Source organism: Lepidochelys olivacea (assembly GCF_965140295.1).
Source record: "Lepidochelys olivacea isolate rLepOli2 genome assembly, chromosome: 10".
In the NCBI taxonomy this organism is placed as follows: Eukaryota; Metazoa; Chordata; order Testudines; family Cheloniidae; genus Lepidochelys; species Lepidochelys olivacea.
The window spans coordinates 33,726,879-33,753,711 of record NC_140420.1 but is presented as its reverse complement, the minus strand read 5'-3'; the positions used below and the strand labels follow the sequence as shown (position 1 = coordinate 33,753,711).

Here is a 26,833-nt window from a genome sequence, read left to right as displayed (position 1 = left end):
CCCAGCCTATTCCTACCCAGCTGAGCCTCCTTTAATCAACTCCCTGCTCCCTGGCTACTACTCCATGTGTAGCCTGGGCAGTTAATTTAACCCCTTTTAATCCTGTGTGAGATGCACACCCCATCACAGAGACCTTCTGTTGCTTGCTTGCTTACGTGCTTTGTTTATTTTTTATTCAAAACATCAGTTTGGCCTATGAGTAAAGAAAAAAAAATGCAAAGAGATTTATCTAAGCACCTGACAAATCAGCCTTGAAGTAACGTGGTTAATTTTCAGATTGCTGCTGAACAAATAATTTTTAAAATATCTGTAGTTCAGAATAGACAAATTAACAAATTCCTCTTTCAACAGTCTCAACTGAATGTTAAAAGAAAATATATCTGTGCTTGCTATAGGTACTTTGGCACACTCCATTAGCTCATTTCTAACTCCTGGGCTACTACTTTTCTATTCTCTGTTGTGGGATCGGAATACCACTACTCATGCTTCAGACTTGACACCCTCAAATTCTCTCCTTTCTCAGCTGACACTGGCTCCCTCTCCTGTTTCTTCCTCTTTCTCTCTCTCTCCCACAAGAGCCTTCAAATTATGTGCAATCTAGTAATCTAGCATTCTGCTCATGAATATGCAATAGACATCAGGAAATCCAGGGAAGACAATACTCCCTGTGCAGCCAATGATTGCAGTGTTGGCCTGCGTGAATTGCTCTCGGTGTCAGTTGCTGTAAAATAGATAAATGTGCTCTGGTAGGCTATGACATTATATTTTACTTAGCTGCTTGCTTTAAAAACTCAGTTCAAATTATCTAGAGCTAAGGGCAGTAGTTTGTATGGATTAATTTCTGAGTATTGAAAATGACAAACATTCTTAAGAAGAAAGAAAAGGTAGCCTGGGAAATGTGGAAATTCTGTTTATTGTTACTCTGTATTCTTTCATCTCAAAACTAAACTGATAGAGAACAAATTATTATTCTCTCCTTTCACTTGTGTTGTGGTTCCTCCTAGCCAGCTGTGGTTCCTTCTAGCCAGCTGATGGAGTTAGACCATTAATGACCAGATCTTCCAGAGTGATATGGCCACTTGGGCTGCACTGCCAGCAGATTGCAGTCATACATAAAACCATAAATTTGTTAGTCTCTGAGGTGCCACAAATACTCCTTTTCTTTTTGCGAATACAGACTAACACGGCTGCTACTCTGAAACCTGTCATAAAACCAATGTATCTAGCCCTGAGAGCAGCTCCTCAATGCAAAATGCATTCTCCGGTGGAGTAGAGTTGACAGAAAAGCCTTTATGCCACCCCCCATTTAGCTGCTACTGTAAAGGGGGGGGTGTCACCAGAGCAAGGAGGGCATAGCTGAGGCACCTCTATATCATCTGTATTCCTGGTTATAGCTCTGGCCCCTCAGGTGGCCTAGCTGCCTGCAAAATTTAGAGCAGCCCTCAGGCTATCCTCACCTACACCTAGGAGACCACGCCTTCACACAGAAGCCCCAGGATTAAGGCAGTGCAGAGATGAGTTTAGCATATTTCTCTTCCAAACCTGTGTACAGTTTGGTTTATCCCAAGTCTTTTGGTGACATAAAACCCCTCTTTCTATATATTATTTATATACCCATTCACATAATACTAGAAGCAGGGATCACTCAATGAAATTAATAGGCAGCAGCTTTAAAAGACACAAAAAGAAATACTTCTTCACACAACACACAGTTGACCTTCGGAACTTGTTGCCAGAGGATGTTTTGAAGGACAAAACTATAACTGGGTTTAAAAAAGAATTAGATAAGTTAATGGAGGATAGGTCCATTAATGGCCCAAGATGGTCAGCGATGTAACCCCATGCACGAGGTTGTCCATTAACTTCTGACTGCTAGAACCTGGGACTGGATGGCAAGGAAAGGATCACTCAGTAATTGCTCTGTTCTGTTCATTCTCTCTAAAGCATCTGGCACTGGCTACTGTTGGAAGACAGGATATGAGCTAGATGGCCCATTGGTCTGACCCAGTATGGCCATTCTAACTTTGTTATTCTCTCTCTCTCTCTCTCTCATATAGTCTGCCTAGCCAGTTTTTGTCTCCTTTTTGTAAACTTTTGTAAAGTTTTTGTCTCCTACTGTATCTCAGTCTAAGTTGTAGCAGCCAGGCTAGGAAAATCATATTGACTAAAAACCAAGGACAATAAAACAGAGCAAGTATTAGGTTTTCTGTCTGCCATACAATGACAGTGAGACAGAGGGACCACTGAATGTTATCCATCTCAGCAGTTTTGTGCTAACAGCTGGAAGGGACAGAATCTAGAGGAGACTAATGAGAGAGGTTCAAAAAATGGAGCTGTTTCAGGCATGAGAGGAGGAGAAAGAACTAAGAGCAAAAGAACTGAACTGCCAATGAGAGCAGAGTGGGGGGGGGGGGAAGAAGGGACTAAGCGGAGCAATAGAACTGAGCCACCAAACTGAGGGGACGAATTTGGGCCTGGCTGACTTTGGCACAGAAGTAAAGCCTTAACAGGGAGGAGAATGAAATCATGGAGAGTGCACTACTGAGTGTGCCTGAGTTGTAGCTTTGAATGTGTTGTCTGTTAGTGCTCTCATCAGAGGTTTTTCGTGACTGGAGATACAGTCAGGTGGTTCAGTCAGTTATTTTTACCAGAAAAGTAAGTGATTGCTTAATTTGCCAAGCAAGTCAGAGTAGGCTTTATAGTAAAATAAACTACAATTTAATTACTTGCTACTGCTGCAAACATGATTTGATTTTAGCAGGGAGATGGCTTCTCTCCCATGTGTGTTTATAGTCTTTCAGGGCCTGGCAATGTAATTTGTAAATCAATCCAACTCTTACTATTTTAAATGCAAAGTGGGCAACATGGGCCGTATGGGACGAGCTGGTAGAAAAATTTTCTTCAGAATGATTTTCTGACTAAAAATGCCTTTTCACTTTCACTTTTAAGTGAAATTGACACAAATTTTCTCAGAAGGCTGCCAAACTGAGATCCCTGGCCTCTCTGCCTTCCCATCTACCTCCCCAGATGTAGGAGCCTGAGAAGCAGAATGCCCCGGCCCACTGGAGCTGGGAGTAAGGCATGGGGGCTGAGAACGCAAGTCTCTTTGCTTCTCTGGCAGCGGGGCTGGAAGGCTCTTCTCAGTTTCACCTGAGAATGGGAAAAGATACCTTGCAGTATGTAAGTTGTTACAACATTTCAATAGCATCTTACTCGCCTCCCCTCAATAATAAATACGCTGTAGTTCAAATGCAAAACCTCACAGTGCAGCTAGTTACAGTATAGTGTTATAATTCCAGTTCTGTCAGGAAGTGAGACTTGTACAGAGTTAGGATGGTGAAAGAAAGATGCAGAAAAATTTAACTAAATTTACTGTATATTGCTAGAGCCCTGCAAATCTGCAGATATCCTTGGACCATTTATATGGATTGCAGATTGGATGCGGATACACATTTTGTATCCATGCAGGGCTCTACATAGCAATTACTGAGTCAAGCAGATGACTCTTTTGTATAAAACATTGTAATCTGCTTACTTATTTTGGTACCAAGTTTTTTATACTGTATTTTGTTAAGTTTCATATTTTACTATGATTAGAAATCATAAACTACTGTAAAATATATTAGTATCACTTCTTTAACACAAAATTAGGATGTGGTTTTACTTGCACTGGTATTAATTGAAAGTTCATTAATCTACTATTCAGAATGTCCAGGACACACACTCACTAAGTATTTATAAGTGTTTACAGTTATTAATGAAGTTGATGATGCTGACTTGCCCACATAGGGGCAGTTCAAATAAACTGCTGTCTGTTTTCAAAAGGTTTGTGCTTCCCTTTTGAGATTTTCTCTTATGATCTAACCCCAGGAACCAGCCATTTGTGGTGATCTCAGTGGCTTATTAGCGAGATTAAACGTGGAATAATAGTTATTTGAATCTCAGTGTTAACTAACTTTCGCAATGGATAAAGATATTGTCTAATAATCTGGGAGTGCACAGGGCTTGTTGATCGGTTCGTAATAATCACTTTTCAAAGCCTTTTTGCATTGCATCAATGAAAGTGATGTAAAGACATTCATGATAGTTAAACATAGACCATAACAATCAGGAACTTTCTGGAAACAATTAAGACAGACAGGCTGATTAGAACACCTGCAGCCAGTCAGGAAGCTGCTAGAATCAATTAAGGCAGGCTAATCAGGGCACTTGGGTTTTAAAAAGGAGCTCACTCCAGTTTGTGGTGTGCATGCAAGGAGCTGGGAGCAAGAGGCGCAAGAAGCTGAGAGTGAGAAGGCGTACTACTGGAAGACCGAGAGGTACAAGCATTATCAGACATCAGGAGGAAGGTCCTGTGGTGAAAATAAAGCAGGTGTTGGGAGGAGGCCATGGGGAAATAGCCCAGGGAGTTGTAGCTGTCACGCAGCTGTTACAGGAGCCACTGTAGACAGCTGCAATCCACAGGGCCCTGGGCTGGAACCCGGAGTAGAGGGCGGGTCCGGGTTTCCTCCATCCCCCCAACTCCCTACTTGATACCGTAGGAGCTGAACTGGACTGTGGGTTCCACCAGAGGGGAAGGTCTCTGGCCTGTTCCCCGATCCACTAGGTGGATCAGCAGAGACTGTGGGGAATTGTTCTTCTTCCTTTTCCCCATGCTGGCCAGTGATGAGGCTAAGTAAGTGAACAGCAGATTTGAGCCACGAAAGTGGCCAAACTGCGGGCTGCCGTGAACCTCTGAGGCGAGCAAATCTGCCAATAAGAGCGGGACCCACCAAGGCAGAGGAGGAACTTTGTCACACCATATAAATATCCAATCCTTCCTGGAACCTTGTTAAATTTATGACCTCAATGGCATCCTGTGGCAATGAATTCCATAGTCTAATTGCAAAGAATTGTAGAAATATGGGGCTGGAAAGGACCTTGAGAGACCTTGAGAAAGGACCTTGAGAGAGAGAGACCTTGAGACCTTGAGAAAGGACCTTGAGAGAGCACTGAGGCAGGACAATGTATACCTAAGCCATCCCTGACAGGTGTTTGTATGTAGTGTTCTTAAAAACCTGAAATGACAGGGATTCCATAACCTCCCTTGGAAGCCTATGCGAGTGTGTAACTATCCTTATTGTTAGAAAGTTTTTCTTAATATCTAATCTAAATTTCCCTTGCTTCAGATTAAGTCAATTATTTTTTGTCCTATCTTCAATGGACATGAAGAAAAAGTAATTGTTCTCTTTTTTTAAGGCCCTTAACATATTTAAAGAGTGTTATCAGGTCTCCCCACTGTCTTCAAGACTAAACATGCTCCGGTTTTTTAACCTTTCCTCATAGATCAAATTTTCTAAACCTTTTATTGTTTTTGTTGCTCTCCTCTGGACGCTCTCCAATTTATCGTTATGTTTGTTAAAGTATGAATACCCAGAACTTGATAGAGTACTTCAACTGAGGCCTTACCAGTGCTTAGTAGAACAGGACGATTACCTCCCATGTCTTACGTACAAAGTTCCTGTTAGTAAACCCTAGAATGATACTAGGGGTTTTTTTGCAATTGGATCACACTGTTGACTTGTATTCTCTTTGTGATCCACTATAATACTGAGGTCTTTTTCAGCAGTACTACCACCTAGACAGTTATTCTCAATTTTGTACTTGTGCGTTTGATTTATTTTCCCCCCTAAGTGTGGTACTTTGCTCTTGTCTTTATTGAATTTAAACTTGTTGATTTCAGACCACTTCTGCAATTTGTCAAGTTTGGTGGCTAGAATTAGAATTCAAAAGTGCTTGCAACCTCTCCCACTTGGTATCATCCACAAATTTTATAAACCTACTCTCCACTACATTATCCAAGTCATTAATTAAAATATTGAATAGTACTAGTCCATGGACTGACCCTTTTCGGATTCTGCTATGTATGTCCACTCAATTTGATAGTGAAGCATTGATAATAGCTCTTTGAGTATGGTGTCTCAACCAGTTTTGCACCCATCTTATAGTAATTTCATCTAGATCACATTTCCCTGATTTGCTTATGAGAATATCATGTGGGCCTGTGTCAAAAGCCTTACTAAAATCAAGATATGTCATGTCTACAGCTTCCACCTATCTGCAAGGCCAGTAACCAAAATGAATGATCTATTCCTTGTTGTTTTCTTTTTTTAAAGATAGGTACTATGTTTGCCTTTCTCCTGTCCTCTGGGACCTCACTCATCCTTTATGAGTTCTCAAAGATAATCACTAATGATTCCGAGATTGTTTCTTAAGTACTTAACTTAAGTACCTGGGGTGCATTTCATCAGAACTTGCTGACTTGAATACAGTTAACTTGCCTAAATATTCTTTAACATGTTCTTTCCCTATTTTGGCTTGTTTTCCTTCCCCTTTATTAATATTAATTGGGTTGAGTATTCTGAAGCAAAAATAAGAATTAAACACCTCAGCCTTCTTGATATCATAACTAATTAGCTCTCTTTCCCAGCTAAATAGAGGACCTACGCTTTCCTTCATCTTTCTCCTGCTCTTAATGTATTTATAAAAAGAAAAGGAGTACTTGTGGCATCTTAGAGACTAACCAATTTATTTGAGCATAAGCTTTCGTGAGCTACAGCTCACTTCATCACTTCAGCTGTAGCTCACGAAAGCTTATGCTCAAATGAATTGGTTAGCCTCTAAGGTGCCACAAGTACTCCTTTTCTTTTTGCGAATACAGACTAACACGGCTGTTACTCTGAACAATGTATTTATAGAATATCATCTTATTGCCTTTTTTTGTCCCTTGCTAGGAGTAACTCATTTTGTGCCTTAGCATCTCTGATTTTGTTCCTACCTACTTGTGCAATTCTTTTGTACTCCTCCTTAGCAATTTATCATATTTCCACTTTTTGTGGGCATCCTTTTTTATTTCCATCTCCTGATGGAGCTATATTGGCTTCTTACAATTCTTCCTATCTTTCCTTGTCATCAGGATAGTTTGATGTTGTGCCTTTAATATTGCATATTGTGTGAAAAAGTATTTCCTTTCATCAGTTTTGAATTATCTGCTTTTAAGTTTTGTTGAATGCCCCCTTAGTCTTGTGTTGGGATAGATAAGACTTCTAATCTCATATCTCCTCTCTACTTTTCATTATTTTGTATCCTTTTATCATGTTCTCCCTCCCCTCATTTATCTCCTCTCTTGAGGTAAACAATCCTTTTTTTTTTTTTTTTTTTTCAAATCTACACATTAAGGTAGTGGTGGGAAACCTGCGGCCCATCAGGGTAATCTGATTGCGGGCCGCGAGACATTTTGGTGACTTTGACCGTCCGCAGGCACGGCCCCTCACAGCTCCCAGTGGCCGCAGTTTGCTGTTATCGGCCAGTGAGGGCTGCGGGGGGCCGTGCCTGCGGACGGTCAACGTCAGCAAAATGTCTCGCGGCCCGCAATCAGATTACCCTGATGGGCTTATGCGGCCCGCGGGCTGCAGGTTGCCCAGCACTACATTAAGGCCGTGAGCTGTTCATAATGATGCCCAGATCCTTTTACCTATGCAGATACAGTTATTTAGAACCCTGGAAGGTGTAAGTGTAGTTCAGAATTTTATCATACAAATGTGTATTGCTTTGCATTTATCAACATTGATCTGAATCTGTCATCCTGTTATCCATTCACCTAGTTTGGTTAGGTCTCTCTGAAGTTCCTCACAGTCTTTTCTGGACTTTACTAACCTAAATAACTTTGTGTCATCTGCAAATGTTTCTGCCTCACTGGTCACTCCCTTTTCCATACTGTTGTTAAATATATTAAACAACACTGGACCTAGTGTGAAACAATGGGGGGAGGCACCCCATTGATAACCTTTTGCAATGATGAAAATCGACCATTTGTTTCCTGTCTCTTTTTGGTCCAGGACAGTATTTTGCCTTTCACCTCATGACTGCATTGTTTCTTTAGTAGCCTCTTGTGTGGGACCTTTTCTAAATTCTTTTGAAAGTTTAAATGAATTATGTCAATTGTTTCTCATTTATCTGCTATTTTATTGACCTGTTCAAAAAATGTGATACATTAGTGAAACATGATTTTCCTTTGCAGAAACTGAGCTGTTTAGAGCTCATGATTTTCCAGATGCTCTTATTCTATTTTTAATTATTGTTTCAATACTGAGTGGGAGGATGAAGCCAGAGAGAGGAGGGAGGCCTTGAGGAAGCGGGGGAGAGGGAATGGAGGGAATGGTGACTAATCAGTATCCCTGTTTATACAGGATTTCAGCATAATCCAGTTGCTTTCCTGTTGAAGCCTTGACTTTTATATTTTCTTATTTTTGTGATTTTTTTAAACTGTATAGTCTTAACATTGCACTAACAGTTATTTGGCATGTAATTCACAGCACAGATGGCAAAAATGCAGTCCAACACAATATTTCTAATATGTTCCATTGGAGAGTATCCTGTTTATTATCTGTATTCCACCTGCAAGTCCCCTGTCATGCTGCTGATCCAGAGTCCACATTAGAGGCAAGGAGTCCTTTAAGAAAAGGCCACTGAGTAGAGAGCCACTTGCACTAACTTATAGGTGACATATTAATACATATTTAACTTTATTTTAGTGTGAAGATGACATACAATACTGTACAGTATATACAGAGTTTTAAATTGTGGACTATGACTTCTACACCAACCAAAACAGGATTTTTAATATCCTTTGTGACAGCTTTGGGGCAGTTCTTTGGATGGAGCCAGACTCCACACAACATGGATTGAGATGGGGGTGAGTGGAGTGCAAAGTTTACCGTTGAACTCTCCCAATCCCAGGGCTGTTGTGTGCAGTCGGTTCCCCAACATAGATTAGAGCAGCCTGAGGGTTGCTTTTACTTATGCTGGCTACAATAACAGCCCTAACGAGCTGAAACTACAACCAAGGATTGTTATGGTTTTAGGTTATCCCAGCCTTGGCCTTTGTACTAGCAGCCCGGGTAGGTGGCAGTGTCCGTTTGTATCATTGCATGAGGTGGTAGGGCTTTCTCCAGAAGCAGGATGTACTAGCACAAAGTAGCTACACCACATTGGAGAATCTGGTTCTGAATGTGCATGGCATGTCTCATTTGTATAAATATGCTACAACCATACATTATAAATTAATTCACAGGGATTAAATATAGTGCATAATAACCTATTATACTCAGTATTTCAGGTAAATATTACCCATAAAACTCTTAAGTAAGAAGAACATCTGGGATTGTTCACTGGCATTCCCCTTTCTGCTCACTGTTTTCAGTTCTGCTGTTTAGTTTTCACTTAACCACACAGCAGTTATTCACAATAGCATTTTGTGGCCTTCCGCAGTATCCAGCTAAAGTTGCAGTATGGTTGGACATCCTGTCATGCAATTCTTATTGAAAGGGAATCTTGGAATATGGACAGTTTTGAGAGTCTACTTGTGGCAGTGAAAATGAGTCTGTTGTGAAATACATAATGTTCTGATGATATCTGAATATTTCTGTTTTCAATTTTTTGTCTTCTTGCAGACGTGTCCTTCATGTAGTGTTACATTTGCTCCCAACAGTGATGTCAGTATAGAGGAAGGAGCTATCCAAAATGGCTGTCAGGAGGAACATAAAAACAATACCAAGGTAACTTAAGCTTTCTCACTCCTGACTCCCCTACATCAGTTTTAATAGCCTCATTTTTGTACTGGGTTCCTCCTCGCTTCAATATAACTGGCAAGCAGCAGAGCCAATTTCAGAATTCCGAATTTTTGGGCACCAAATTCTAGTCATTCTGGCCAAGGTTTTCAAAAGTGACTAGTCATTGTGCATGCCTCAATTTTTTAGTGCCCAACTGGACACTTTAGAGGACCTGATTTTCAGAAATTGCTGAGCACCTGACCTCTGAATGTCTGACTCCCTCAAAATATCTCAAGTTGGAAACCCAAAAACTGATGCAGTCAAAATCACTTTTTTATTAAAATATTTCAACCTATGATGTTCTCTTCTTAGTTACACCTTTGCCTCAAATAATAGCTAGGCACAGCAGAAGCACTGTTGTATTTATTTGAATGAAATATATGACCCAAAGTGTTAACATAACCCAGTCACTCTCCAATATTAAACAGTGTTAAATAAGGGCTGGGTTTTGTATACAGAGAACTCAGCCTGCTTAGTACCATGGCATACACACGATTAAAAATCCTTTTATCCTTTTATCAAAGATAAAGAAAAGAAGGAAGAACAGTTAAAGCATTGAAATGTGAAGTATTAGTTAAGGCTTTCATTTTAACAACATCCCTGGTTCTCTTTCACTTAGCTTGAGAGTTTTAGAAGGAAACCCCTTCTTGCTTGACAGTCTCTTAGATGGTATCAAAGATGGTAATAACAGCTCTGGGTTAGAAGAGAAGAAGGTAGTTGAGATGGGCTATAGCTAGTGCTGCTGCTGCTAAAGTTTGATCTTGTTTCATCTCAGGGATGTTTGATATTCAGCTGAACCTGGTAGGGGTTGGCAATGTCATCTGGATCCCTCTCTGGTCTGGTCTGGTTCAGGTGATCTCTCAGAATCAGAATGATGAAGGCCTAGGGTCCCAGTGTGGGTGGCAGCCATGATGGCAAAGCTCGCCCCAGTAGCCTCCGTCTGTTCTTCCTCTTTTCCCTCTGTCTGTTCTTTTAGGACCCACAGAGGGAATGGTGGGTGGAACAGCCTATTCCACGTTATTTTATCCACCAATTAGGCTTAAGTTCTGATACACCATTAATTTCCAGACACATTTTCTTGCTTACCTCCCATCATCTTAACACAGTCCTTGAATTATGAATCACAGACATCTTTTAAGTTCAGAAAGGGCAGAATATGCAGTGAATGCAGTCTGATTTGAGCCTACTGTGTTGGGTCCATTACGCTTGTACTACAACTCCACCATCGCTCACTCTGAGGGAGTTAGAACAGAGTGGCTACAGGAAATTCCGATTCTTCTTCTAGTGCTCGTTCATTCTTCGAGTGCGTGTCCATGTCAGTTCCAATCAGGTGTGCGCACGTGCACAGTAGCTGGAAGATGTTTCCCTAGCAGCATCTGTCGGGTTGGCCTGGGCGCCCTCTGAAGTTACACCTTCATGGCGCTCATGATAAAGCCCCGCCGACCTGCTGCTCCCTCCGTTCCTTCTTACCACCAGTGATGGTTAGCCGGAACTTCCCCGTGCTGTTATCTTGACAAGCGTATTTAGCAGTTTCTTACATTGTTCTCTATTAGTTTTTCATTGTTCGTTAATAGTTCGTTAGGGTTACATAAGTTTCCTTTGAGGGGAGGAGGGGGAATCCACTCCTACACTCTCCTGATGCTGGGACATGCCGGGGTCTCCAAGCTTCAAAGCCTGCGAAGCCTGTGGCAAGAGTATGCCCAGAAGTGATCCTCACACCTCGTGTCTAAAGTGTTTAGCAGAGGGCCATCAGAAGGATTGTTGTGTCATTTGTAAGACCTTTTGGTCCAGGACTTTAAAAGATAGAGAGCAGTGCCTGAAGGTCCTGTTGATGGAGGCAGCACTCTGCCCCCAGTCTGACCTGGGGTCAATGGATCCTGCACCGAGTACCTCCTCCTCGGTGCAGAGTGCTCCGGCATGGTCAGCACAGGCACTGGTGCCAGGTAAGGATAAGGACTCACAGCACCGTCCCTGCTCCACTGTGGCTCACATGCCCCATGCAGGCACCGCTCGTAATCACCGGTGCTGCAAAAGATGAAGAGGCTGGAGAGGGGTTGCTCTCCCCCTTCTAGGCCTAAGGAGCCTGCTACTGTTAGACCTGAGTCAGGCCACACGAGTGCTGCTCCACCGGTGACGCTCGTGTTGACTCCTGCCCACGTAGAAGGGCTGTTGAGTCTAGACCCTCCTCACTCGCTGGGGTCGAGCCGTGAGCTGCACCTCCCTTTGACACCAGAGGCGTTTGAAGCAGCCCAAGAACTGCTTCACCTCATGGCACCGTTCTCTCCTCCCAAATGGGACAGGGCTCCTTCAAGAGGAAAGCCCGCTATGATGGCCAGCTGATCTCTGACCCTGGTACGCCATCCCCGGCACCGGAGCAGACCCAGCAACCACGCCTATTCCCGAGCCCTTGGCATGAAAGCACAGTCCCTAGAAGTACCGCTCCCCCATGGGCATCGTTTTCAGATACCTCGGAGTTGGGGTCGGGGTCGGGCTCCTCTCGGTCCCAGAGGAGTAGGAGCAGACGGTCCATGTCAACTCGGGACTGGCATCCTTACCTGGCACAGTGGCCTGGCCAATGGCAGCCCCCAGTGCAGTAGACTTTTGGACTCCCTGGGCTTTTCATCAAAGCCAAGGTTGCAGCCAAGAGTCTCATTCCAGGGCGATGTCAGTGGCCTCGGCCTTGTTCCCCACCCCCCCCACCCCCCCCAACCAGCACTGGCAGAGTTGGGGGTAGGCCTATTATCACCCTGCACTATCATCTTGATGCCTCCAGGGGGCCCGGCACCAGCAGGGACTCCAGCATCGTCGTCGACTCAGCACCGACAGCAATTCTGGTGCTAATGGCAATTCTGACATTGAGAATGACATCAGCACCGATGGCACTTTCGGCACCAGCGGTGCCTGCTTCAGTGTGTGCAGTCCCTACGCTGAGAGCCACGACACCATCTCAAGGGTGTCCCTTCAGGTGGCACTTGACGAAGCAGATGTGGCCACCAGGGTTATGACCACAGGAGCAACTAGGAGAAGGGGCTCATGGCTCCAGGTTTCTGGCCTCCCCTACGAGACAAAAAGTGACAAAAGGCTAAACAGCCTTCAAGACTCCAGTTCTCAGGTCCGTGGGTCTCTATATGCCTTTAACGCAGCGGAGACACTTCCGTCCGCAGCCTCCTCAATGGTTCGGTTATCAGAACCGCCAAGATGACTCCAAAAGGAGAAATCGGAGCTGCAGGAGAAGGCCGCGTCAACCCTCTGGCCAGGTCTCGGAACAATCCAAGCCACCTTCAGGGGGCAAACTGGCCTTTTGATGGTGCAGTTGACGACAGCGCACCAGAGCGAGATCTGGATCCACCCCGCCTTACCTTTTCGTCCCAACTATCCCCTTTCTACCGTGCATGGTCCCGTATTACTTCAGACTCCATCCAATTCTGTGCCCTCCCACCCTTCCACCCCGCTTCCTCTTCTGGGACCCCTCATGAACAACTCCTTATACAGGAGGTTCACTCACTACTATCACTGGGGCAGTGGAAGAGATTCCTAAGGAGCAGAAGGGCAAGGGCTTCTATTCTCGGTATGTCCTAATACTGAAAGCCAAAGGTGGCCTCAGGCCCATCTTGGACTTGCAAGAACTCAAGTTCGTTAAGAAACTCAAGTTTTGCATGGTCTCTTTGGCCTCCCCTCGCTGGATCCAGCAGACTGGTATGCCGCCCTCAACTTGAAGGATGCGTATTTTCATATTGCAATTACTCAGCCCCACAGAAAGTACCTCAGGTTTGTGGCAAGCAATACCCACTACCAATTCACAGTCCTTCTGTTTAGCCTGTCAGCAGCACCTCGAGTCTTCACCAAGTGCATGGCAGTCATCGCCGCGTTCCTGCGCAGGCTCTAAGTACAGGCGTTTCCGTATCTCGATGACTGGCTGATCAAGGGCCACTCAAGGACCCAAGTGGAAGCTCAAGTCAGATCATCAGAGTCACCTTCAACAACCTGGGTCTCCTTCTAACCAAAGCAAAATCAACTCTATCCCCTGTCCAGAGGATAGAGTCTATAGAGGCAGTACTGTGGACTCAACCCAAGCCACGTAATACCTACCGGAAGCAAGATTTCAGGCCCTGACAGAAATCATTCGAGGCATCAGACAGTTTCCCGCCACCATAGCAAGGAACTGCCTGAAGCTTCTCGGTCACATGGCTGCCTGTACCTACATGGTGCAGCATGCCAGACTCAGGCTTGACCCCTTCAGTCGTGGCTGCATCAGTGTATCACCCAGCCTGGGACAGCTTGGACAGGATTGGGACCTTTTCTTGCCCGGTACTCAACTCCCTCCTGTGTTGGCTCGACCCTCAGGAGGTGTGCTCAGGGGTCCCCTTCATCAGTCCACAGCCATCTCTCTCGCTAGTGACGGACGCATCAGACTTGGGCTGGGGAGCTCATCTGGGAGACTGTAAGCCCCAAGGTCTCTGATTTCACGCAAACCTGGCTCTCCACATCAACATCAGAGAGTTGAAAGTGGTGCTGTGGGACTTCTGTGTGGAACATTCAATACACCTGCAAGCGGGCTGCCCGGTGTTTGCTAACCCTGTGGTCATCCGATTTCTAAAAGGACTTGACAGACTGTACCCTCACGTCTGTCAGCCTGTCCCCTCCTAGGACCTCAACCTGGTCCTCTCTAGGCTCATGGGACCACCCTTTGGACCACTGGCGACATGCTCCCTGCTCTACCTCTCTTACAAGGTGGCCAAGGAGGGTGTCTGAGCTCAAGGCCCTAACATCAGACCCTCCCTACACCATGTTCTATAAGGACAAGGTTCAGCTCAGGCCTCCTGCTTTCCTTCCAAAGGTTTTGTCACAGTTTCACATCAACCAGGACATCTTTCTCCTGGTATTCTACCCTAAGCTGCACTCCACTGGCGGGGGGCAGAGACTTCACTCACTGGATGTCCACAGGCCGCTAGCCTTTTACATTGAGACAATGAAGCCATTCAGAAAATCGATGCAGTTATTCATGGCAGTGACGGACAGAATGAAAAGTCTGCCTGTGTCATCACAACACATTTTGTCATGGATCATGTCCTGCATTCATGAGTGCTACAACCTGATTGGGGTTACCACACCCCCAATCACTGTGCACTCTACCAGGGTGCAGGCTTCATCAGCAGTATTCCTGGCGCAGGTCCCCACTCAGGAAATCTGCAGAGCAGCGACGTGGTCCTCCATCCACACTTTCACCACGCACTGCGCGATTAACCAGCAGGCCACAGATGATGTGGCCTTTGGACCAGCAGTGCTCCAATCAGTGGAAGACTCCGACTTCACCTCCTGAACTTAGGCTTGTGAGTTACCTGTCTGGAATTGACATGAACAAGCACTTGAAGAAGAAAAAGCTGTTACTCACCTTCTTGTAACTGTTGTCCTTCAAGATGTATTATTCATGTCCATTCCAAGACCCACCTTCCTACTCCTCTGTCGGAGTTGCCAGCAAGAAGGAACTGAAGGGGTGGCAGGTTGGCAGGGCTGTATACTGAGCACCATGAAGGCACGACTCCAGCGGGTGCCCAGGCCGACCCGACGAATGCTGCTAGGGAATAATCTTCCGGCTACCGTGCACATGCGCATTCACACACCTGATTGGAATGGACATGAGCAACACATCTTGAAGAACAACAGTTACGAGAAGGTGAGTAACCATTTTTTCCAGTGCAGGCCTCATCAGGAGGCAGTTACGTAAAAAGAAAGATGTTGCTGGTCATCCCAAAATGCTGAGGTGGTATGTGTAGGATACTTTTACCCCTTCTGCTTCTGTTTAAGTGTCACCAACCACAAACCACCAGAGACTCTGTAAAGCAAAGTACCTCCACACAGGCTGAATTTTTCTTTGAGATTTACGCCACTGCAGCTCCATCAGTGACAGCAATGGTTATGATCACTAGTGTGTATTAGTTGTTGACATTTTAACCACAGTTTCATCTGTCCCTGCTTAGAGGAGGTCTGTGGAACACTGGATAAAATGCCAGTAGTATTTTCTACACTCGTGCCACTTTGAGCTGCAACAGTGGATAACTGGAAGAAAAATGCTAGAGTACACAAGTTATATGCAGTGTAGTTGTAGCCATGTTGGTTCCAGGATATTAAAGAGACAAGGTGGGTGAGGTAATATCTTTTACTGGACCAACTTCTGTTGGTAAGAGACCCAAGCGATTGAGCCACACAGTGTTCAGAGACCTGTAGAAGAGCTGTGTGTGGCTCGAAAGCTTGTCTCTCTTTCCAACAGAATTTGATCCAGTAGAAGATATTACCTCACCCTCCTTGACTCTCAGTGTACACAAGGTCAGATGTGCCTCATTTATTCAGTTAAATATTACCAAACAAAGCGAGACTGATATATATGTGCTGCCCAGTGACTCTGGGTTGCCTACTTTAAGTAGAAGCAGATTGAACACAAAAAACTAAAACATGCAGTGGCACTTGACTCTTCTGGCTCCTAACTTACTGTGGAGTCCTCCTTTTCCAGTGTGCATCTCTCTTTATTAGAGTAAATTGGGGTAGGGTGCATCAGTCAGACTGCCAGTGACCATCAGAAACTACTGTATAGCTAGAGTTAGCAACATTTATTAAATAGGGACTTTCTGCTGCCACACAAGCAATTTTAAAATCTAATCTTCTCGTGTTAAGATTAACAGAGTGGAGATAGCCCAGAAAAACCTTGAGCTGACAGAAGGAAAGATTTTTCTTAGGGATTTGAGCCTCTGCCAGGGAGCTGAAAGAAAAAAGGCTCAGAGAAGTCACAGAGTTTAAGGCCAGAAGGACCATCAGATCATCTAGTCCAGCGGTTCTCACAACTAATTTTTTGGTGACTTCAGAGTACAGCCCCCTTGCTGACAAATTTTTCCCAGAATACTTAACCTTAGGAAAAACAAATAAATATGCGCATGTACATGTCCAAATCATTGTAATTTATGTATTTAGTAGGAAGTAGGGCTCCCCATTCAGTGTTCCTATTCTTGTGCTTGGAGTGTGTAATGGACCGGGAGCCCCTCACCCTGCTGGGAAGCTGCCAAGTCCTGTAGCAGCTTGGAGCAGTTGAGCTGCTGCAGTAACTACAGCAACTGTAAACAGCAAATGTGGCCCCAGATGGGGAAAGCACCAACCCATCTCTCTGTCCCTGCCTCCCACAGTCCTTCACCAAGAGCCCGTCCTGGGGAAGGTGGGTCGGGAACTCAGTAGTCACCTGTGGAGCCTGAGGCTCTCCATGCCCCAGCTGGGTGGGAGAGGGGGAGCTGCCCAGGGGAGCGCCCCTGCAACCGAACACAGCAGCCACCTCCACTGACAAGAGCCACCTCCGGCGCCATGCACACTTGCACCGCGTGTCTCCAGAGGCTCTCCCCAGAGCCCCCAAGGAGGCTACGTGGTACTGTGTGCTGATTCCTGCCGGTGGCGCCAGCACAAACACCAAGGTGGCACATCTCGCTGCCTTTGGTGACAGCTATTCAGGAGCAACAGCTGGGCACTGCACGGAGGGCTGCTGTTCCCCCTCCGTGCTCCCCCCCCCCAAAATCTCCATCTATGTTTTGCAGGCTGTCACGGTCGCAAAAAAAATCTGCTGGTGGCTGCATTTGAGAAATGTTGATCTAGTCTGACCTCCTATATATCACAGACCATTGACACCATCCAGCACCTGCACACGAAAACTAGACCAAAGTATTACAGCCCCCAGAAGACTAAACCAGTATGCAGCAGGCAGAGAATAGGAGGGACCAAGGTATACTCATGCCTGAAGCGCCTGCGACAGTGTGGAATTAAGTATGGGAAATATACCCAGATAATCCTGGCATCCCTCCATACTTCAAGGAGGGCAAAAAACCCCAAGGACCCTGCCAATCTGACCTGGGGGGAAATTCCTTCCTGACCCCACGTATCGTGATTAGTTAGACCTCAGCAAGTGAGTAACAACCAGCCACCTAAGCATGTGAGAGAGAAAATGCTTGGTGCCACCTCAACACTGGCCCTCCCCGTCCAGTGTGTCAACTCCAGCCGTGGCCATCTCCAATGCTTCACAGAAAGGAGACTAAAAACAAACAAAAATACACCCCTTCCTGGACTAGAGGACCATATGTAGCCATATGTAGCCGTGAGCTTTAGGAACAGAGCACATACATTGGAAGGGACTCCCAGCCGTGCCCCCAACCATCACAAGCAGCCCTGTGATACAATTACTCTTCTAATTTCCAGCCTGAATTTCTTCGTGGCCTGTTTATACCCTATTGTTCTTCCATATCAGGCTTCTCCACATCACTCCAAGGAAGCATACATTTTCATCAGTTTCCTTAGATGAGCAGAAAGAATTTTAAAAAAATAGTCTAAAGAGATATCTGTCATATTTTAGCTTCTATATAAACATTTTCTACAGTTAATGTATTTTCAGGCAAAGAAACTTACTAAAGTGTTAATTAAAAGAAAAAAGAACACCTTCAAGTCGGGTGGGAATTACCTGTTCACCAGTTCTTGATTTAGTGGATTCCTTATGGAGATGGTCCTGATTTAAATTCCCCTAACCAAGTAATGTTTAAATATAAGTACCCTAGGTACAAGAAAGCTTCAGATGGAAAGGGATCATTCCTCATGAACCCTCCTCTCTTCACTAGTATGTGCAATCCTCATTCCTTCAGCAAGATAGCACATAGTCTCTAAAGCTATATTAGTTTTTAAAAAAAAAAACCTAATGAGATTCAGAAGATATTATATATAATTTTTTGGCAAGAATCATGTATTCTGTCAGTTTAAATATCTGACATAGTAGTCTTTCTTTGGAGACTATGGTCTGTCTTTGCAGAGGATGACTTATGAGCCAAATTAGTTGGGAGAAAGAATTTAAACAGAAAAATATAAATGATTATTGGAAATTGTTTAAAAGCATTTTATTTGAGAGCAAGCTCAAAAAAACCCCCCACAACCAAGAAGGAAGGCTGCACTGGTTAAAAAAGCCAACCAGGATTAGAGGGAAGTGAAGGCAACTGTAAAAACAAAACAATGTATAGCAAATGGAAGAAAGGGAAAGTTGGTAGTATAAATATAAATCAGAAGGTAGGAATTGTAGAAAATTGTTATGGGAGGCAAAACAACACACAGAGAAATCTATGAGCAGAAGAGTTAAGGACAATAAGGAGTTTTTCAAATACATTTAGGAACAAAGGGTATCTTAACAATGGTATTGGTTCCTTACTAGATGAAAATCATGGAATTGTCAATAATAATGCAGAAGTGTTCAATAAATATTTCTGTTCTGTATTTGGTGAAAAAAACAGATGGCACATTAGTATCATATGATGATAACACTTTCCATTCATTGGTAATTATGGAAGGTGTGGAACAGCAGCTACTAAAGATAGTCAATTTAAATCAGCAGGTTCGGATACCTTGCATTCAAGAGTTTTCAAAGAGCTGACTGAAGAACTCTCTGTATTGTTAATGGTGATTTTCAATAAGTCTTGGAACCCTGGAGAAGTTCCAGAGGATTGGAGGAAAGCTAATCTTGTGCCACTATTGATATCTTTTTTTAAGGAGATTACAATTTGGTTGATAAAAGTAATAGCTTTGATGTAATGTACTTAGACCTCTGGAAGGTATTTGACTTGGTACCACACAATATTTTGATGAATAAACTAGAACAATACAAAATTAGCAGGCACACATTAAATGGATTCAAAACTGGCTAACTGATTGGTCTCAAAATGTAATTGTAAAGGAGAAATCATCATCAAGCAGGTATGTTTCTTGTGGGGTTCCACAGAGATTGGTTCTTCATCCCAGCTATTTAAAATTTACATCAATTACCTATAAGAAAACATAAAATCATCACTGATAAAGTTGGAAGGGGACCCAAAGTTGGGGGCGTGATAGACAATGAAGAGGACAGTTCACTAATACAAAGCAATCTGGATCACTTGGTAACCTGGGCTCAAGCAAACAATATGCATTTTAATGTGACCAAATATGAGGTCATATCTAGGAACAAAAGATTGTGGGCCATACATACAGGATGGAGGACTGTGTCCTGGGAAGCAGTGACTAAAAAGATTTGAAAGTCATGGTAGATAATCAGCTGAACATGAGCTCCCAGTGCACTGCTATGGCCAAAAGGGCTAATGCAATCCTGGAATGCGTGAACATGGGAATCTCATGCTGGAGTAGAGAGGTTATTTTATGTCTATATTTGGCACCTGTGCAACCACTGCTGGAATACTGTGTCCAGTTCTGGTGTCCACAATTCAAGAAGGATGTTGATAAATTTGAAAGAATTCTGGGAACAGCCACAAGAATAAATAAAGGATTAGAAAACATGCCTTATAGTGAGAGGAGCTCAATCTAGTTAAACAAAAAGAAAGTTAAGGAATGATTTGATCACAGTCTATAAATACTTACATGGGTAGCATATATTTGATAATAAAGGGCTCTTCAATCTAGTAGACAAAAGTATAGCAATATCCAATGGCTGGAAGTTGAAGCAAGGCAAATTCAGACTAGAAATTAACCATCAGAACAACTTACAAAGGGTTATGATGGAGTCTCTATCACTGACAGCTTCTAAATCAAGACTGGATGTTTTTCTAAAAGATATTCTCTAGTTTAAACAGAAATTAATTCAGGGAAGTCTTATGGAGTGTGTTACTCAGGAAGTCAGACTAGAAAATCACAATGGTCCCTTCTGGCCTTATCTATATAATAAAATTCCAGGATTGTCACTCTGTCAGTGAGCCATTCTGAAGTACAGAATGTCTGTTGTATCAGTGTGGAATGGTGCAAACAGCTACAGGCATCGTTGAGAGCTCTTTTATTTTTTTAAGCATATCATCAGGTTCAAACCTCTGTGCTGTTTGTATGTTTTCTCACATATTTAATCCTTCACTCATACGTTTCTTCTTGCTATGAAGCAGACTCCTGGACGACGCAGTCCAAAGACCCAGAATGGACTTTTGAGTCCGCCACAGGATGAGAAGCTGAGCAACAGCCAGACATCACTTTATGAGATGTTGCAGGAGAAAGGAAGATGGGTAGGAGTGAGTTTAGACCAGTCAGCACTCCTTCCACTGAGGTTCAAAAACATCAGGGAGAAGACAGATGCTCATTTTGTGGATGTGATTAAAGAAGACAGGTAAGAAGGAACTAGCTACATAATTTTTAAATAGTGTGATAGAAAGAAAGCAAACGTGCCCCATGCCTTTAATCTTTATTCCCCTGCTCTTGTGTGATGTTGGTCATCATACTGTAAGTTTTCTAATTTTAGTCTGCTTGCTATTCTGTAACTACAATAGGAACTCACTATTCTGAGAGTTTTGCTAAGAGGACTACCAATGCAGATTTTTGCTTAACTTTATTAATCTTTCTCTTTGAACAGTTATTTTTACTTTTGAGTCAACTTAAAAATACCCCCCAAAATGACAAAATCTATACTATAAACATGGAGCTACAAAAATTTTATATCTGCTTATAATTATACCTGGTGACATTGAAGTGTTTAGGAAAATATATACTCTTTGTGTCTTGGAAGCTGAACAAATAGAAGGGGACTGTCATGAAAATATTGGTCTGATATTGTCCTAAATATACTTTGTTGTGGTTCTCTCTCAAGCAGTTAGTTGAGTGATGAATAGTTAGCTATTTTCAACTATTCACAGATGAGGGATTAGTGCAGGGGTCGGCAACCTATGTCACGCATGCCAAACACGGCACACAAGCCAATTTTTAATGGCACGCTGCTGCCTGCCGGACCCGGGCAGACAGCAGTGTGCCACTAAAAATCCTGCCCAGCCCACCCCGCTCTTTTCCACCCCATGCCCACCACTCTCTCCTTGCAGGGCAGGCAAGCTTCCCCCTCCCCCCCGCCTCTTCCCTCAGCGTGCTGGGTTCCTACTCCTCCTTCTCTTCTTTCCTGCCACCAATCAGCTGATGGCTCTTGCTATGGTGGGGGAGAGGTAAAAGCGGAGTCGCAGCGCGGTCTCTGCTCTGGGGACCTTGGGGAAGGGGGTGGAATCAGGGCATATCCCCTCCAGCCCCCTGCCGTGAGCCATTCAGGGCAGGGGGCTGGGAGCACCCCCACGACCCCAGCCCACACCCCCAGCCTTCTGCCCTGACCCCTGCACCCCCCCACACACCCCAGCCCCATGCCCTGACCCCTGCACCCTCCTCACACACACCCAGCCCTGACTCTGGCACTTCCCACACATACCCAACCCCCTGCCCTGACCCCTGCACCCCTCCCACAACCCCAGCCCTGACTCTGGCATCCCCTACACATACCCAGCCCCCTGCCCTGACTCCTGCACCCTCCTCACACACCCCCAGCCCCCTGCCCTGACTCCTGCACCCCCCACACATCCCCAGCCCCCCCATGCCCTGACTCTTACACCCCCCACATCCCCACTCCCACCTTGAGCACCAAATGGGAGCTCCTGCACACACACACCCCATTCCCACCTACACCCCTCACACCAAATGGGACCTGCCCAGGTAAGCGCTCCACACCCAAACCTCCTGCCCCAACCCTAAGCCCCCTCCCTTATTCTAGTTCCTGGCCAGACCCTGCACCCCAACCCCCAGCCTGCTCCTTCACTCCCGGCCCTGTTCTCAGCACACTCCCACCCTCATCTCAGTGCAGAGAGAGGAAGAGAATGGCTAGAACCAGGGAGAAGTTAGGTACCTATTCTATGTGGACAGGGCCGGGATTCCAGACCGGCAGCGGGCTGAGCGGGGCCAGCAGCAGGGACCGTGGCTGGCAGGAGCCAGCGGACGGAACCCCAGACTGACAACGGGCTAAGCGGCAGCGGGCTGAGCTGCTCAGCCCACTGCCAGTCTGGGGTCCCTACCTCCGGCCCTGCTCAGCCCATTGCCGGTCTGGGGTTCTGGCTGCCAGCCCCTTGCCAGCCGGGGTCCCGGCCACAGGCCCCGCTCAGCCCGCTGCTGGCCTAGATGAACGGAACCCTAGGCCAGCAACAGGCTGAGCGGGCCAGCGGCGTAAGATCAGCATTTTAATTTAATTTTAAATGAAGCTTCTTAAACATTTTGAAAACCTTGTTTACATACGACAATAGTTTAGTTATATAATATATAGACTTATAGAGAGAGACCTTCTAAAAAACGTTAAAATCTATTATTGGCACGCGAAACCTTAAATTCAAGTGAATAAATGAAGACTCGGCACACCACTTCTAAAAGGTTGCCGACCCCTGTATTAGTGTGTGAGACCAATTGCTTACAGAAGACAGTTTAGCAGGATGTAGTGCATTGTTTGTTAAAAACACACCTCACGACAGTAGAACTTGAAATTGCAGAATTATACTCTCTGTCTGTAGCTGAAGATACTCAGCACAGGCTCTGATATTCCTTGAGCTTTCTTCCTCCTTTTACAAAATGATTAGTTCTTTTTCTCTGAGTCAGAGCAAGAGGCAAAGGCTGATTTGACATAACATTCAGAGATTAGGATTTTTTGCTTAATTAAATATCACCATTGTTAGGGGCTTATTCCTTCACCTGCTCACTTCCCTGGTCCTTCTCGCATGAACAGAGAGAGCAAAAATACCCGAAGTCCAAAGGTGCAAACAATTCGATGTTTATTGGGGTGATCTTCCAGCAAGCAATGATTCCAGTTTCCTTCCTTAGTGTCCCCCTTCCCAGCTCTGACACCACTGAACCTTGCCTGTGTCCCTGTTCCCATTCCCCCCTTTAGCAAAACATGATTCCAATTCCCCCCTTCCCATTCCCCCCCTTTCTTCCTGATTGACGGCAGACTATATAGTAAAACTTGAGTTCTGTTTAGCTATACCTTAACCAATCATTTTACTGAAATTTAACTAAGCAATCCTAACATATTGTAACATGATTATTTAACCAATTATATCCCACCACCTTAATTAGTTTACAAACAGCAAAATTAATTATGCAGCAGACAGAAACAATCACAGAACCAGACAGAGATTATACAGACAAACAATAGAGAAATGGGGAGACTACAGTGATAGAACAACAAAGAAATGAGGATTTCACATCCCAGCTATTGATAAGTAAATTCTTGCCAGACAGGATGCTATCAAACTAAGTTTCCTTTTACATCTTCTAGGCACTTCCCTTTCTCTGGAGGTGATAGGCACGATCAGGACAGGATTGTATTCCTAACAGCCCAATAGCACCTTATTTCAATGTGACTAGTTTGGAATGTAAGGATATGACCATACGCTTTCCCAGTTTATGGCTGCCTCTGCTGCTTAGCCAGAGGTCTTAGCCTAAGAATAGGGCCTCAGACTGTCACAGTGAGAAAAGGCCTTATACAGTCAGACAGTGATTTTGATTCTTTCTTTTATACCTCTATAACTAGCTAAATGATAAACATATACCTAAATTCTTAAAGTATAGGCCTTTGCAAACAGGCCTGAATATCTATATCCTAACAGCCATCACAAAGGAAACATCCCTTTTCAGTATAAATAATGGTAACTTTCTAGAAATTATTTCGCTGATTACATAGCCCTATACAAACTGGCTCACCCAATTGAAAAGTTCATCCATTTTAATATATCTTTATATAAAATTGTATGTACTGATAAGAATTTATCGAGAAACCACCACAGATCCCCCACTGTGTGAAAGGGATATTGTTAGTCTCCATAAAACTGTTATATGAGCAGGATTCTCCTCTGTCTGAATAGGGAATTGTGAATGTGAGTTCTCATATAACAAAAGAATCAAGATGTATTTTGGTTTGTCAGCTTGCAGACACCTGGCTTTTGAAATAATGGCATCAGAACTGTGCTTTGATTAAATGTTTATGTGAACTCAGCAGTAATGAACTGCTGAAAGATTGTTGGTTTATCTGGGATAGGGTTATAAGAACCCTGTCCTTGTGGTATAATTGCGGTCTTCACTCTGTCACAACAATGCCAGTTCTAACTCTTGTTAATGCATTTGAGACCTTTGTGCTATGAACAGTTCCAATGTTCAAGTTGACAATTGTAGTACCATCTTCTGTGCAGTAAGCAAGACCATAGTATATTTTCATAGAATCATAGAATATCAGGGTTGGAAGGGACCCCAGAAGGTCATCTAGTCCAACCCCCTGCTCGAAGCAGGACCAATTCCCAGTTAAATCATCCCAGCCAGGGCTTTGTCAAGCCTGACCTTAAAAACCTCTAAGGAAGGAGATTCTACCACCTCCCTAGGTAACGCATTCCAGTGTTTCACCACCCTCTTAGTGAAAAAGTTTTTCCTAATATCCAATCTAAACCTCCCCCACTGCAACTTGAGACCATTACTCCTTGTTCTGTCATCTGCTACCATTGAGAACAGTCTAGAGCCATCCTCTTTGGAACCCCCTTTCAGGTAGTTGAAAGCAGCTATCAAATCCCCCCTCATTCTTCTCTTCTGCAGGCTAAACAATCCCAGCTCCCTCAGCCTCTCCTCATAACTCATGTGTTCCAGTCCCCTAATCATTTTTGTTGCCCTTCACTGGACTCTCTCCAATTTATCCACATCCTTCTTGAAGTGTGGGGCCCAAAACTGGACACAGTACTCCAGATGAGGCCTCACCAATGTCGAATAGAGGGGAACGATCACGTCCCTCGATCTGCTCGCTATGCCCCTACTTATACTTTTGTTCATGTAAGAGCTGTATGGTGTCATTTGGCACAGATTACTGTATCCTGAGCATTTTTACCAGAGCACAATTACTATGCTCCAATTGAAGCAAGTGACAGTTCTGCATTTTTACAGTAAATGTTGCATTGTTTTATATTGAGCTTTACCAAGATCTGTGTTGTATATTTGGTGAACAATGTACTATTACTTTGAGTTTTAGGTCTAGTTTTACTAATACAGTTACAGAAATGGGGCTCTTCCATATTTATTTGTACTCTATGTGCAATACTGTGGTTGTTAAAAGAAAGTAAAACTGAATAAACAAGACGGTAGAGTATGAAATGCTTAAGCTTAATTCTTTAAAGACTCACGTTCTTGAGATTTCTACTTCCAGTGTGAGGTCAGCAAGAACTCTCTCAGCTCTTGTAATAAATTAATGGGGGCGGAGGCTCCCTTTTATGGACACCCAGCTAGCCAGTTAGCTATAAAATCCCTGTTAGTAGCTGTTTGAAGTGCCAGAGTGGGGAATCAGCCTTGACAGCTCTTAAAAATGTTAACTCTCTGAGGTACTGGTAACTGTTCCTCATATACCAGCCATGACAGTATCTATGGTGCACTTCAGTGCATTCTAAGGTCTCTCTTAGCTGTGGCCTGCAGAGGAGCACCCTAATATGCACCCTTCGCAGTTCAGCTCACTTGAAGCTCCTTTCTTCATACCACTTCATCCTTTTAGTGTTGTTTCATTGACTAGATTCCTGTTTAACTACACAGGTAATTTCCTTCAATCTCTATTTTCCTAACACTATTTGATTAATAGAAACCAGAGGCATGCAGGCAGCAGTTAGGGCATTACAACAGGCATATTGCCTTCTATGATGAGATAACTGGTTCTGTGGATGAAGGGAAAGCAGTGGACGTGTTATTACTTGACTTTAGCAAAGCTTTTGACACGGTCTCCCATAGTATTCTTGTCAGCAAGTTAAAGTAGTATGGGCTGGATGGATGCACTACAAGGTGGGTAGAAAGTTGGCTAGATTGTCGGGCTCAACGGGTAGTGATCAATGGCTCCATGTCTAGTTGGCAGCCGGTATCTAGCGGAGTGCCCCAAGGGTCGGTCCTGGGGCCGGTTTCGTTCAATATCTTCATTAATGATCTGGATGATGGGATGGATTGCACCCTCAGCAAGTTTGCAGATGACACTAAACTGGGAGGAGTGGTAGATATGCTGGAGGGTAGGGATAGGATACAGAGGGACCTAGACAAATTGGAGGATTGGGCCAAAAGAAATCTGATGAGGTTCAACAAGGACAACTGCAGAGTCCTGCACTTAGGATGGAAGAATCCAATGCACCGCTACAGACTAGGGACCGAATGGCTAGGCAGCACTTCTGCAGAGAAGGACCTAGGGGTGACAGTGGATGAGAAGCTGGATATGAGTCGACAGTGTGCCCTTGTTGCCAAGAAGGCCAATGGCATTTTGGGGTGTATAAGTAGGGGCATTGCCAGCAGATCGAGGGATGTGATCGTTCCCCTCTATTCAACATTGGTGAGGCCTCATCTGGAGT

General features: G+C 44.3%; 1 protein-coding gene across 2 annotated transcripts in view; it reads left to right on the top strand.

Moving 5' to 3' along the window:
* Positions 1 to 26,833, top strand: part of ADCY9 (adenylate cyclase 9) — a 190,461-nt gene that overhangs the window by 110,830 nt on the left and 52,798 nt on the right. The window contains exons 3-4 of one of the 2 annotated variants that reach the window (XM_084642296.1): positions 9,492 to 9,596; positions 20,579 to 20,796. In XM_084642296.1, coding sequence (XP_084498422.1) covers positions 9,492 to 9,596; positions 20,579 to 20,796 — 323 coding nt within the window. Of the gene's footprint in view, positions 1 to 9,491; positions 9,597 to 20,575; positions 20,797 to 26,833 lie in introns of both variants that reach the window. The other variant, XM_084642295.1, reaches the window with a different exon arrangement.